This window comes from Staurois parvus, unplaced genomic scaffold, assembly GCF_062004578.1.
Source record: "Staurois parvus isolate SC_StPar_1 unplaced genomic scaffold, SC_StPar_1.0 ptg000077l, whole genome shotgun sequence".
NCBI lineage: Eukaryota > Metazoa > Chordata > Amphibia > Anura > Ranidae > Staurois > Staurois parvus.
The window spans coordinates 5556811-5569628 of NW_028317873.1; the positions used below are offsets into that span (position 1 = coordinate 5556811).

General features: G+C 41.8%; 1 protein-coding gene across 1 annotated transcript in view; it reads right to left on the reverse strand.

The window, feature by feature from the left end:
* The window catches only part of PKD1L1 (polycystin 1 like 1, transient receptor potential channel interacting), a gene marked incomplete at its 5' end in the record, with an annotated part of 209426 nt that overhangs the window by 158465 nt on the left and 38143 nt on the right, over positions 1-12818 (reverse strand). Inside the window, 3 exon segments of the mRNA XM_089669435.1 lie at positions 1082-1228; positions 1304-1369; positions 12499-12807. Coding sequence (XP_089525561.1) covers positions 1082-1228; positions 1304-1369; positions 12499-12807 — 522 coding nt within the window.

Here is a 12818-nt window from a genome sequence, read left to right on the forward strand (position 1 = left end):
TCTCAACTCCAGTCCTCATGGACCCCCAACAGGTCATGTTTTCAGGATTTCCATTATTTTGCACAGGTGATTTGATCAGTTTCACTGCCTTAGTAATTACCACAGCTGTTTCATCTGAGGGAAATCCTGAAAACATGACCTGTTGGGGGTCCATGAGGACTGGAGTTGAGAAACACTGCTTTAGATGGACATATTTGGCCCAGTTGCACCCAGCAATTGTACTGTTCTTAAAAGTTGCTAAGTAAAGTTCAGCTTATGTTTGCCCATTGACACACCTAATAAAATTCTTGTTTGAACTCCACCCATCCATCAAAAGTCATATGAAGTACACATAATATAAGAGTAGAGGATGTATATAGTGATAAAGAGTACCCTATTCTAAAACTATCAGAATATCAGGATTAAGCCAAGGAATTCAGTAGCCCCAGGAACACACATGGCTGCAGACCAAGTACATTTGTAAAATTCAGCCCAAAGATTCATCTAAATATAAGCATACACGCTAAAGGGAATATACTGACAGATTTTACTGGATTTATAGTGTGCTCATTAGCAAAGACCAGGCAGACATCTTAAGTGAGAGATGAAAACACATTTGCTTCAAGAATTGGAACAATTCTTGGAAATTAAACATGAAAACATGATATAGCCTTCTAATTAAAAAAATTAAATGAGGATCCTTCTATTACTGCATAAATCATGAGAGAAAGAATAATTTTACATCATTATTGCACATGTGTATTCAAGACTCATGGGCGTAGCAGTAGGTTATACCGCTACTATTCTTGTACCTCTGACACCAAATTTATGAGATAAGATGGTATACCGAGTAGTGCCCCACAGTACAATCAGTTTTATTAAGCATGCATAAATAACTGGATATATGGTAAACAGAAATATCATATATCATATACTTCAGCAGTCCCCAATTACACATGCTTTGACCACGCTTCACTGGATGCACCATAGTGGATGTTAGCTAAGATTTAAAGTAGATATAGTGTACTTTAAGGCAGTTTGTTATATAGCATTATTATTTTTATTATGCTATTCTGTATGCTTATATTTGTTTTAGACATACCTGAAGTATAACTGTTGAATACATCAATACTAATGGGAAGTTTTAACCAATGTATCATAGGTAAAACCTGAGGTGCTATATTTGGCAGATCAACAAGGTTATAACCCGAATCTTCAGTGATACCACCCACGTCAAGATCTATTTCACCTTTAAAAAGATTAAAAATGTATGTTTATTACATAGAATTTCATTGCTTTAAATAAATGTATATTTTCAACTTACCTTCAGTCCTTGTTCCAGAACCTCCAATACCTTCTTTAATAACATTAAATAAATGTGTGTCAAAATCTGCCATAAAAAAGAAAGGTTATATTTACTTTTCATGGCATATTGTATAATCAATATATGAAGACTGTCCAGTACATAAAGCTCAGTCATTATATCAGTTCCTGACTAACAGGGTTACCCTTAACGGTTTCCCCAAAACAAATAGCCCATATATATTTTTGACATTCTGTCAGTAGTTTTCACCCAGTATCAGGTTTAATACACACTAAGCAGGGAGTGGGAGCCATTAAAGGGTTACTAAACCCACAACAGTAAAATTAGTGTGTATATGCAGTAAAGCATGCTTGTTATGCTCACTGTGGAACCTAAGAGGTTAATCCTCCACATTGTGTAAAAAGGCTGTTTGAACCTGTCATCTCTGATCCTCCCCTTCCTCTACTGTCCCCAATCCATCTGCTGATAGTACAGAGCTCTAGGAGTCGCTCTGCACATGTCCAGTTTAATGTGTATTGCTAGAGAGAGTTTTTTTCTTTGGAAGGGAGCATGTGATCAGCGCAGGGCCAATCAGCACTGTCCAGACAGAGGGTCAGGAGTCCTAAGACAATCAGAGGGGAATGAAAATTCCGCCTACAAGCTTTAACCAGTGCTCAGCTGGACACTGATAGAAGTCACATGACTACAATATACTGCTGATGAGAACAGGTATTTAGCATTTTATATTTACTAAAAAGATAGCATTTCCATGTTGGGTGTAGTGTGGGAGACCAGATAGAGTGAATGCAGGGTCCGGGGAGACCAGATATAGTGAATGCAGGGTCCTGGGTTTTGTAACACTTTATGCCTCAGTCATCTCACTCATTATTGAGGCCTGGTGAACAGGTAACATGTGGACATACTAATGAAGGCTTAATCACATCCAAAACTGACTTACTGCCCTGTCCTATCTAGCAATTTCTGGATTGGTTATGCTCAGTGTGTCCCTTGGAATCTCACTATGTGTGGCCAGCCTGTAATGTTTGCTTCAGGCGGTGAATCCTGCATTAGGCCCAGCGCCATGGATAAAGTAAGAAAGGGGTTCCCTGTATATCAGCTGCTTTTATTACCACAATCTATTGTGCGAAACACGCTATGTGGTATTGTAGGCAAAGACTACAGTTGTGATTCGCTTTATTGTGGTAACCCCACCATTTTGTCTCTTTTCTTCATGCAAGCATTTAAAATTGGTGGTTTCTCTCCTTCAATCTCTACTTTCCTTAGACATGCACCATGTGACCTGTCTGACAAAGGCTAGAGGCACACTGCTGCAATCTGATTTTGATCTGATTTTCAGAGTGGTTTTGTAGTGCAATAGATGCAACCTGGATGAGGTTTGTATATTCTATGGGGCTAAAATCAGACTGGAATTGGACTACAAAGTAGTACAGGAACCTTTTCCAAAATCATGTCATGATGAGTTGCATTGATGTGAACGAGCACCATTTAAAACAATGTGATTTCCATTTTCATGCGATTCTGTGCAACTCAAGTCGCCACTGAAATCGCACTAGTGTGAATGGAGCCAAGAACACATTTCTCTGCTACTATGTCTGAATTCTTTGGAGAACTTTTGTCACTTCTAAAACCTTTGGTTTCCAGATGCAGGAAACACTACAGTTCACTTATGCCCTCTATTCAGGAATCAACAGCTTTATTTGAGCATACTATTGAGGAAAGTATTGAAGACCCAGATTTTATAGTGGAGACCATACAGGATTCTCCTTTCACTGCATTATTTTGAAGTACAAGCTAGGGCTTTGCGGCAAATATTCTGTACTGTTGACACACTAATTGATACAGTATGCACCTGATTCTCCATAGCCTAAACAAGTCCCTATGGGCACTAAAAAACTGCCTCAAATAAGAAAGACTTTTCCAATACACACACAGATTCATTGTGCACACTGTGAGGACTGTTCAAGTCCTAAAAAGACATTCACACCTCCTAAGCTATTTGCTAAAATAAATTCAATGGAAAATGAATTTAAGGACAAGTATTTTGTGCTGGTAATGGGCCTGCCATTTCAGTTCTCTATAAAAACCTTAAAGTTGCTATCGAGGGTGTTACTTCTTTTAAGGATTCTGTTGTTGGCTGTCTGGAAGCCCTCTTAAAGGCCTTCTTTCCACTCACAGATCTTGCAATGCAGCCAGATATTGCTACCATGAATATTCGTCACATTGAACAGAGACTAGGAACCTGTCTTTAAGGAATCCATTCTTTTAGAACAATCACTGCTGATGCCCTTAGCATTATTGTTTTGTGTTGATGCTCCAGAGAACGTAATTCGCCAAGTCTCTAGAGTGCCCCTTATCTCTGTGCATATGCAGGGAATTTTGTGGCCTAGTCTGGCAAACCTGCTTGGAAAAAGTGTGTTCTGTGCAATGCTATCTGATGGTGAATGTCTTTTTAGGAAATCCCTTGATAAATTCATCAAGGAAGTTGCTGGGTATAAGGTACTCCTACTCCACAAGAAAAAGTCTAAATCTCCTACAGCAACTACCTCTGCTCAGGGAAAAGGTTCTTTTTGCTCTACCCAGGCATCAACTTCCAAATCAAAGTTTAACACCTCCTTTCATTTCAAGCCCTGGACTTCCAAGTTCACTAAGTCTGCCAAGAAGCCCTGCTCACAATGAAGGGTTACCCCCCTCCCTTCACATAGGGGGGACAACTGTTGGCGTTTGCACCAGTCAGCCCCCCCCCCTTGCTTTTTGCAATCCGCCACCTTCAGGCAAAAAAAATGCAGATTTAACAACCGCATTGCACCAACTTCAGGCACAAGGAAAGTTGTACAAATTTCATTGTCATGATTTCTATTCAAACCTATTCACAGTCCTAAATCCAAATGGGGGCATCCATCTATGCTGTACCAAAATTCCAGATGGAATCAAGGAGATTGTTGTGATTGTTTCTCTCAGACATGGGGAATTTATGTATTTAGTAGACATGCTTTCCTACACATCCTCATCTTCTCCTCGCAACAACACTTTCTGCATTTTGCTGTGGGAGACAAATGCTTTCCATTTGTATCACTACCATTGGGGAAATCCTTCGCACCCCAAGTGCTCATAAAAGTTCTTGCCCTGCTTTTGGTTCTTCTACAAACTCAGGGCATTCAGGTCATAGACACCCTGGATAACAACCTCCTTAAGGATTCTTCAGCCCCAATCTGGGCAAATACAATTGTTTATGTCCAGCCAGCGAATCGCTCCCTGACATGATGGATCTTCAATCCTGTCCTGGAAATAGGAAAGTTGCTCCTTCCTATGCCTGAGAAGGGGGTGACAATGGATGCCAGCCTTACAGGCTTGGATGGAGTTTACAACTGGCTGACGGTTCACAGGACTCCCACAGGAATGAAACTTGCTATTCTAAAACTGAAAAAAATCAGACTATCTCTACAACACTAGATCTCCCTTCTGCAAGGTCATCCAGTCAGGGTACAGTTGGATAATGCCATAGCAGTGGCCTACATAAACCACCAAGGGGGCACAAGAAGTCAAGCTGCTCTAAAAGAAAGAATTCTGATATTTTCCCAGGAAATTACCCACATTTCAACTCTTTTTTCCATACGCATCCCTTGTAAGTTTGTTCATGTTAGGTAAAGCCCTTCCATGTGCATCTTTCTTTAAGGCTGCTTTCACTCTGAGGGGTTTTTAAAAACCGTCTGAAAAGCTCAAGAAAACTGCTTCCCTGTGTTTGTGAATGTATATCTATGTGTGTTTTCATGCTGAGGTGTTGCCCTTGCGATGCGGTGTAAAAACTCCTGCTTGCAGCATCGTTGAGTCATGTTTGGAGAGTTAAAAAAAGGCTAAAAAACGCCTCTTCCCATTGAAATGAATGGTAACCGCCTCAAAAAAATGCTTAAAACTGCTCCAAAAATGCACCGCACATGTGGGAAGGTCTGGCTGTTTCAGCTGTCAGCAGGGTTCCCCACTGACAGCTGAATGTAAGAGAAAGTTAAAAAAATTTAAAAATGTCATGGGATCCCCCCAAAAATCCATACCAGACCCTTATCTGAGCATGCAGCCCAGCAGTTCAGGAAAGGAGGGGGGCGAGCGAGCGTCAGCCCTCCTGAACCATACCAGGCCACATGCACTCAACATGGGGGTTGCTTTGGGGCGGAGGTGGCTCCCCCCCAAAGCACCTTGTTCCCATGTTGATGGGGACAAGGGCCTCTTCCCCACAACCCTGGGCTGTGGTTGTGGGGGTCTGCGGGCAGGGGACTCATCAGAATCTAGAAGCCCCCTTTAATAAGGGGGCCCCCAGATCATGGCCCCCATCATGTGAATGAGTATGGGTTACATGGTACTGTTACCCATTCACAAAAAAAACTGTAGTGTGAAAAAAGACAGGAGACAGTCTTTGACAAGTCCTTTATTAAAAGAAGGAAAATAAAAGAATGTCCCCCGAAGTAGATACAATGTCAATCACGATGCACGCCACCGCGGACGAACGGAAAAAAAAAAAGAAGGCTCTGCTCACGACGCTGGCTCCCGGCCGTCTGACTGCTCTGCTGGCTTGACAGTTCTTAAATATGTAAGGGGCAGGGCCACCCAGTGACATCACAGGCGTGACCCTGCCCCTGTGCAACATCATCAACCAGGGCATGCTGGGTCAATGATGTCACATACGTGATGGTCCCGCTCTTTACAAATTTAAGAACTTTCAAGCCAGCTGAGCAGTCAGACGGCCGGGATCCAGCGTCGGGAGCGGAGCCTTTTTTTTTTTTCTTTTTTCCAGTCATTGGTGGCAGCGGGCATCATCGTTGACATTGGATCTACTTCAGGAGACATTCTTTTATTTTCCTTCTTTTAATAAAGGACTTGTCAAAGCCTGTCTCCTGTCTTTTTTCACACTACAGGTTTTCTTGAGAATGGGTAGCAGTACCATGTACTCCATACTCAATAACATGGGGTGGCGGGATCTGAGGGCCCCCTTCCTAAAGGGGGGCTTCCAGATTCCGATAAGCCCCCCTGCCCACAGACCCCCAAAACCACAGCCCAGGGTTGTGGGGAAGAGGCCCTTGTCCCCATGAACATGGGGACAAGGTGCTTTGGGGGGGAGCACCCCCCCCATGTTGAGGGCATGTGGCCTGGTATGGTTCAGGAGAGGGGACACTCGCTCGTCCCCCCCCCTTTCCTGACCTGCCGGACTGTATGCTCGGATAAAGGTCTGGTATATATTTGGGGGGGGACCCACTCCATTTTTTTTTTGGCGTGGGGGTTCCCCTCAAAATCCATACCAGGCCCAAAGGGCTTGGTATGGATGGAGTGGGGGACACCATGCCATTTTTTAATTGTCGGCAATTCTTTCTTTTACATTCAGCTGTCAGACATTACCGCATGGTTTTCACTACTAAAATACCACATGACTTGATAAAATAACTTGTGGTATTTTAGTAGCATTTTTTTAGTAAATTTAAACGTGCAAATCTGCCCAATTTGAGCTACAAAAGTAAGTCACATGTCCAGGATGTTCTGCCTGAAAAATGCTTCAAAAATGCCTCAAAAACTTTCCAAAAACGCTAGTCATTTTTCAAGCGTTTTTAAGGCGAACCAGTGTGAAAGCAGCCTAAAAGCTAGATATAAATTGGACTGCTTGTCATTTTTATTTAGTTTTCCTCTTCCAAGCAGATCAGAATTACTAGCCCAAGGTTCTCCATTCCATCCTATTTCTTAGTTGCTGGCTTTAATATCATGACTGTTTTGCACAAGGACAAAGTGGTTTTGAGATCAAAACCTTCCTTCCTACTTAAGGCGGCTTCTTCTTTCTACCTTCATGAGGACATTTTTCTTCTTTCATTTTGTCCTACCCCCAAAAAGTACCTACATTGCCTGCATGAGGTCCGGGCTAGTGTCTCTTGGGCTTTTCAACATCAGGCATCTGCTTCACAGATATGCATGCCCTCCAACTGGCCTCTACCTGGTTCACACATCCTACAAGTTCTACAAGGTGGACGTTCAGGCCCCAGCTAATGTGAGCTTTGGCTGCAAGGTGCTTCAAGCTGTCATCTGAGAGTTTTCTTGTTCTATTTTTTAACCACATGCCGCCCAGCCACTGTAGAAATACGACGTCAGGGCGGCACGGCTGGGCAAAACCACGTTTTAAAACGTGTGTTTTTAAAACAGGTAGGGGGCGCGCGAGAGGCGCGCCGCCGCCCTACCTGTCCCGCCGCTCACAGCCTCGGATGTCAGTCGCCGGGTCACAGACGGTCGTTACTGGCTATGTCTTGGCAATCGGCAGCAATCGCTGACAGAGAGCACAGCTGCAGTAGCTGTGCTTTCTGTCAGTTCCCTGACAGCTCCAGGACACGCTGATCGGGACAGAAGAGTTTCTCTCTCCCGATCAGCGGTGTTCCCTGCAGTACACACCCCGCCCCCTAGTAAAACACTCCCCTCACACAGTTAACCCTTTCCCTGAAAAATAAACTTAACCCCTTCCTCCCCAGTGCCATTAGTACAGTGTCAGTGTTTTTTTTCTTTGCACTGATCACTGTATTGGTGTCACTGGGGATGTCAGTGACCCCAAGTCAGTACCCCCCAATGTCAGAATGTCCGCTGCAGTCCCGCAGTCCCACCATAAGTCACTGATCGTCGCCATTATTAGTATACAAAAAAATACTAAAAATCCCAGTATCTTTCCCACCATTTGTAAACGCTATAACTGTCACGTAAACCAATTAATTTACACGAATTGTTTTTTCTGTAGCAGAGACATGTCGCAGAATGCATTTTGGCAGAAATTTATGACTAAATTTGATTTTTACATTTTTTTTTTTACTGGACGTGTTTTATAGCAAAAAGTCCAAAATATTGTTTTTTTTTCCTCAAAATTGTCAGCCTTTTTTTTTATAGCGCAAAAAATAAAAACCGCACAGGCGATCAAATACCACCGAAAGAAAGCTAAATTTGTGGGGAAAAAAAGGATGTAAATTTCATTTATGTACCATTTTGCATGACTGCGCAATTGTCCGTTAAACTAGCGCAGCGCTGTATAGCAAAAATATGGCGTAAATTGCAGTATCTATACCATAGTTTGTAGACGCTATAACTTTCGCACAAAGCAATCAATATACACTTATTGGGATTTTTTTTACCAAAAACATGTAGCAGAATACATTTTGGCCTAAATTTTTATAACCAACTTTGAGTTTACTAAATATTTTTTATAGCTGAAAGTAAAAAATATAATTTTTCTTCAAAATTTTTGGCCTTTTTTTGTTTATAGCGTGAAAAATAAAAAGTGCACAGGTGATCAAACACCACCGAAAGAAAGCTCTATTTGTGTGAAAAAAAGGATGTAAATTTCGTTTGGGTGCAGCATTGCATGACCGCGCAATTATTAGTTGAATTAGTGCAGCGCCAAGTAGCAAAAAGAGGCCTGGTCATTAAGGGGGGTAAATCCTCTGGAGGTCAAGTGGTTAACCCTTGTTTGCTTGTGGGGTTGTTGTCAGTTCTGTTGGCTATGCCATTGTCCACTCCTCAGTTTATTGCTTGGGGACATTAGAAATATAAATAGGGCTACCCTGTTCAACTTGCCAGCCAGCTAACCAACAACATTGGTCAGCAGCCCCAGTCTAAAAATGGCTTTTATCAGCAAGGAACATGGATAGGTATTGCTTATCAAAAAGGGGGGTGAGAAAGCCAGTTCAATCTGCCAGCCAGTTAGCCAAAAATCAAAAACCAAATTAACCTGTCTAACAACATGCGTTTAAAAACAGGGGTTTAGTTAGCACACATTTGTAAATACATACGTAAGCCACATCACAGCACCCTGATCTTCTGTGGTCCTAACTCTATAAATCTTGAGAGTCCTCATAGTAGAGGAACATGCATTTAATGGATAGACCAAGGGCAGGTGGACCTGAGGGAGCCCACCCCTCGTTAAAGGTACAGGAGCGCACTGACACCCAGCATATAGCACAACGGCAGCCAGGGTACATTTCATTTTCTATAAATACAAGTTCGGTACTGATTGATTAGGATAATAAGTAATTTGACTTACCTGTAAGTTCCTTATCTTGGAGTACAGTGCAGGACACTGCTCCCTCCACTCCCTCTTGATCACTCTTTGCAGAGTGGGTGGGGTTATAATGAGTATGTTTTAGAGGTGACCTGAGCAAATTTTTTGCCAGTGGTCAATCACTTTAAAGCGGAGCTCCACCCAAAAGGAGAAGTTCCGCTTTAAGACTTTGTCCCCCACTCCCCATTAAGGATTGACACCTTTTGGGAACGGGGGGGAGGGGGTACCCGAATTTGACAGGTACCCTCTCCCATTTCCGCTGTGATCGCGTAGGCAATCAGAAGTGGAAGTTGTCCTTCCCCTCCCTCCCTGTAGTCTTCTGGGACATGTGATAGGCTGCGCTACTCAAGCATGCGCAGTGGGCACCCAACTGTGAAGCCGCAAGCTGTCACAGTCGGGTGCCCACATTGAAGATGCCGACGCCGAGGAGACAGGACAATCGGTCAACCTGGCCAGTGTGAGAACACTGCGGGATCGAGGGACAGGTGAGTGGCCGTTTTTAATTCTGACTGGACCTCCGCTTTAATACAGCCTGCACAAAACCCATGGTCTATGAATACAAGTCTCATGTTTTTTACTGTGCTCCAGGATGAAGGATTTACAGGGAAGTCAAAATTCCTATTAAATGTATGTGTATATAAAATTATATTTATAAATTTTCCGATGTTTGTATTATATATATTATATATAGGAATGCAATAGTTTCATTTGAAGATGTAAGATAAGCAGCTGGTTTAGCCAACAGCACCTCAAAGACACACCCCAGAGGTTCAAATGGGTCATAGACAAAAGACGTCCAGGAAGTGGAATATGGTTGCAGCAATATGCCATAACCGCAGTATTTTTTTTTTTTATTCTCTTACCGATAAAAGTAGTCCAAGAGGCGGATTCATCACTGGATCACTTTTAGAGAGAGGTCCCGCCATTTCCCCATGGTTCTTGGGCTTACCTAGATGATCGATAGCACACAGAACCGATGTGGTGGTTGTGGCTACTTGTCAGAGAGATGAGTAGAGGAAAGATGGCCTCTGCTCATCTCTTTAGCCTAGGAAGACCCAAGCGACCTCATGATGTAACTTCCGGTTTCGGCCTAATGTACACAAGGCCATTTTGTTTTGTTTTTTAAAGAAATAAATCAATGGGTTTTTTTAATGCTTTACATTGTAGAGGAGACATGTGGGGTCTTATTGACCCAAGATCTCTCCATAGAGGACTTGTCACTGCTTATTTCTATCAAAAGGGATGTTTACATTCCTTGTGATAGGAATAAAAGTGATCAAAAATGTTTTTTTTAAAGGGACAGTGTAAAAATAAAAAAAAAGTAATAAAATAAATAATATATTTTTTAAAAGTGCTCCTGTCCCCCCGTGCTTGTGTAGGTCATGCGCACATATGTAAACGGTGTTCAAATCACACATGTGAGGTATTGCTGCGAACATTTGAGTGAGAGCAATAATTATAGCACTACATCTCCTCTATAAGTCTAAACTGGTAACCTGCAGAAATTTTCAAAGCGTTGACTATGGAGATTTTTAAGTACCGTAGTTTGGCACTATTCCACGAGCGTGAACAATCTTTAAAGCATGAAAAATTATGTTACTTGGCGTAACATCATCTTTTATATTTTACTAAAAAATTTGTTTATATATTGTGTGGTTTTTTTTTCCATTTCATTAAAGCAGGGGTCAACAACCAGTAGATCATGATCTGTCAGTAGATCTTGGACAGGTAACTGGTAGATCACAGTCAGGGCTTACTGACCTGACATCACAAAGCATCAAACAGAATGCAATGCAAAGAGACTACTTGCAAAGTTGAAGCTGTAGTAGGGAGAAAAAGTCACAAAAGGTGATGTATCCTCTGTAGTGCTGGCTCCTACACCCTGTCATGGTTGGTGGGTGTAGCACCTGCCAAGCATGACCCATTCAAATGAATGAGGCCGCTCTGCAAGTTCCCTGAAACCTTGTGCAGTACAGCAAACAAGGGGTTAAACAGGAAGCGTTGTGTTGCTTTATCACCAGCTTTAACCCCTTGGACCCCGCAGAAGCATGCAGTTGCATGGTACTTACAGAGTGGCCCCATTTACTTGAATGGGTCTTGATTGGCAGGCGGTAGCACCCACCAAAAGCTACAGGGGGTGTAATTCCTGCTGCAGCATGTGAACACATTTGGCTGCTGCCTCAGCAGCTAAAGGAGGTAGGGACAGGGCAGTAAAACCGTGACACAACCGCAGGGTTTTACCACACCCCAAATTTACCTAAGGGTGCTGCTGCCGAATAATTGCTGTGCAATGCACACGATTGTGACACAGTAGTACAGCAATTAGAGGTTTAAATCAGGTGTGAGGAGGGGACACTGGATGACACTGTGCCAGGTGATCTTTGACTTCACCCATGTTGTTCAGGTAGATCATCACCTCTTTAAGATTGCCTACCCCTGCATTAAAGTATATTAGTTCCAAACAAAAATCACTGCACAAATACCGTGTGAAGTAAAAAAAAATAAAAAAAAAAAATATATATATATATATATATTTTATATATATATATAATGTTTGAAAGTTTTAAGTAATTTTCTAGCAAAAAAACCACTGGTTTTTACATATATGAAAGAAGTGTTAGAATTGGCCCAATAAGCAAGTGGTTAAGACACTACCCTGCTGTACATGCATGATCTGATAATTAATTCCTACAAACAATCATTGAACATACCCCAAGAATATACATATGCATAATGATTCAGAAAGGAATAATTCAACCCCTTATTGTCAGGCAACGAGTCAAAAGGAGCATAAAGGTTAAATCCAAATAAATTGAGTGACTTTCTAATCTTGCACAACACTGTTTTCTGAATAGAATTTTCTCTGAACTAAGGTTACATTGAAAATTGAGGCATGCTCTTTCCAAAATTGTCTATGCAATTATTTTCTATACTGTGGGGATAGAGTTTACATACTATCTGTAAACTTCCCTGAAATGGGTTCCCTGATCCCCAAATATCTCAGTGCTTTGCGATTTTTTTTGTAAGCCATCAAATATCATCTCATACTTCACTAAAGAAAATTTAGAATTCTAGGTAGCGTGAAAACTACATAACATACAGTAGATACAGCAAGCTATTCAGTGCTTACCCATAGAATCTTCTTCTCTTAATCCATCCACTCCTTCTTCCATCAGATTCAGGTTCAATTCAGGTGATTCAAACAAGTATACATCACTTGTTAATTCTGTGTTCTCACTGTTTTTATGAAAAACATCTGGCGACACAATTAATTTAGATAGATCTTCAGTGTAGTCATGTTCTATAGAGATTGGTGTAGGCTGAATTTGGTTTGATGTAATTTGCACATTAGAGACGTCAAAAGATGTTTCATTGGCAGAATGAATTGCACGCAATGAGCTTGCAGCTCCCATGCTTTCTTTTATCCTGCAAAATGGAACTGTAAAGTAC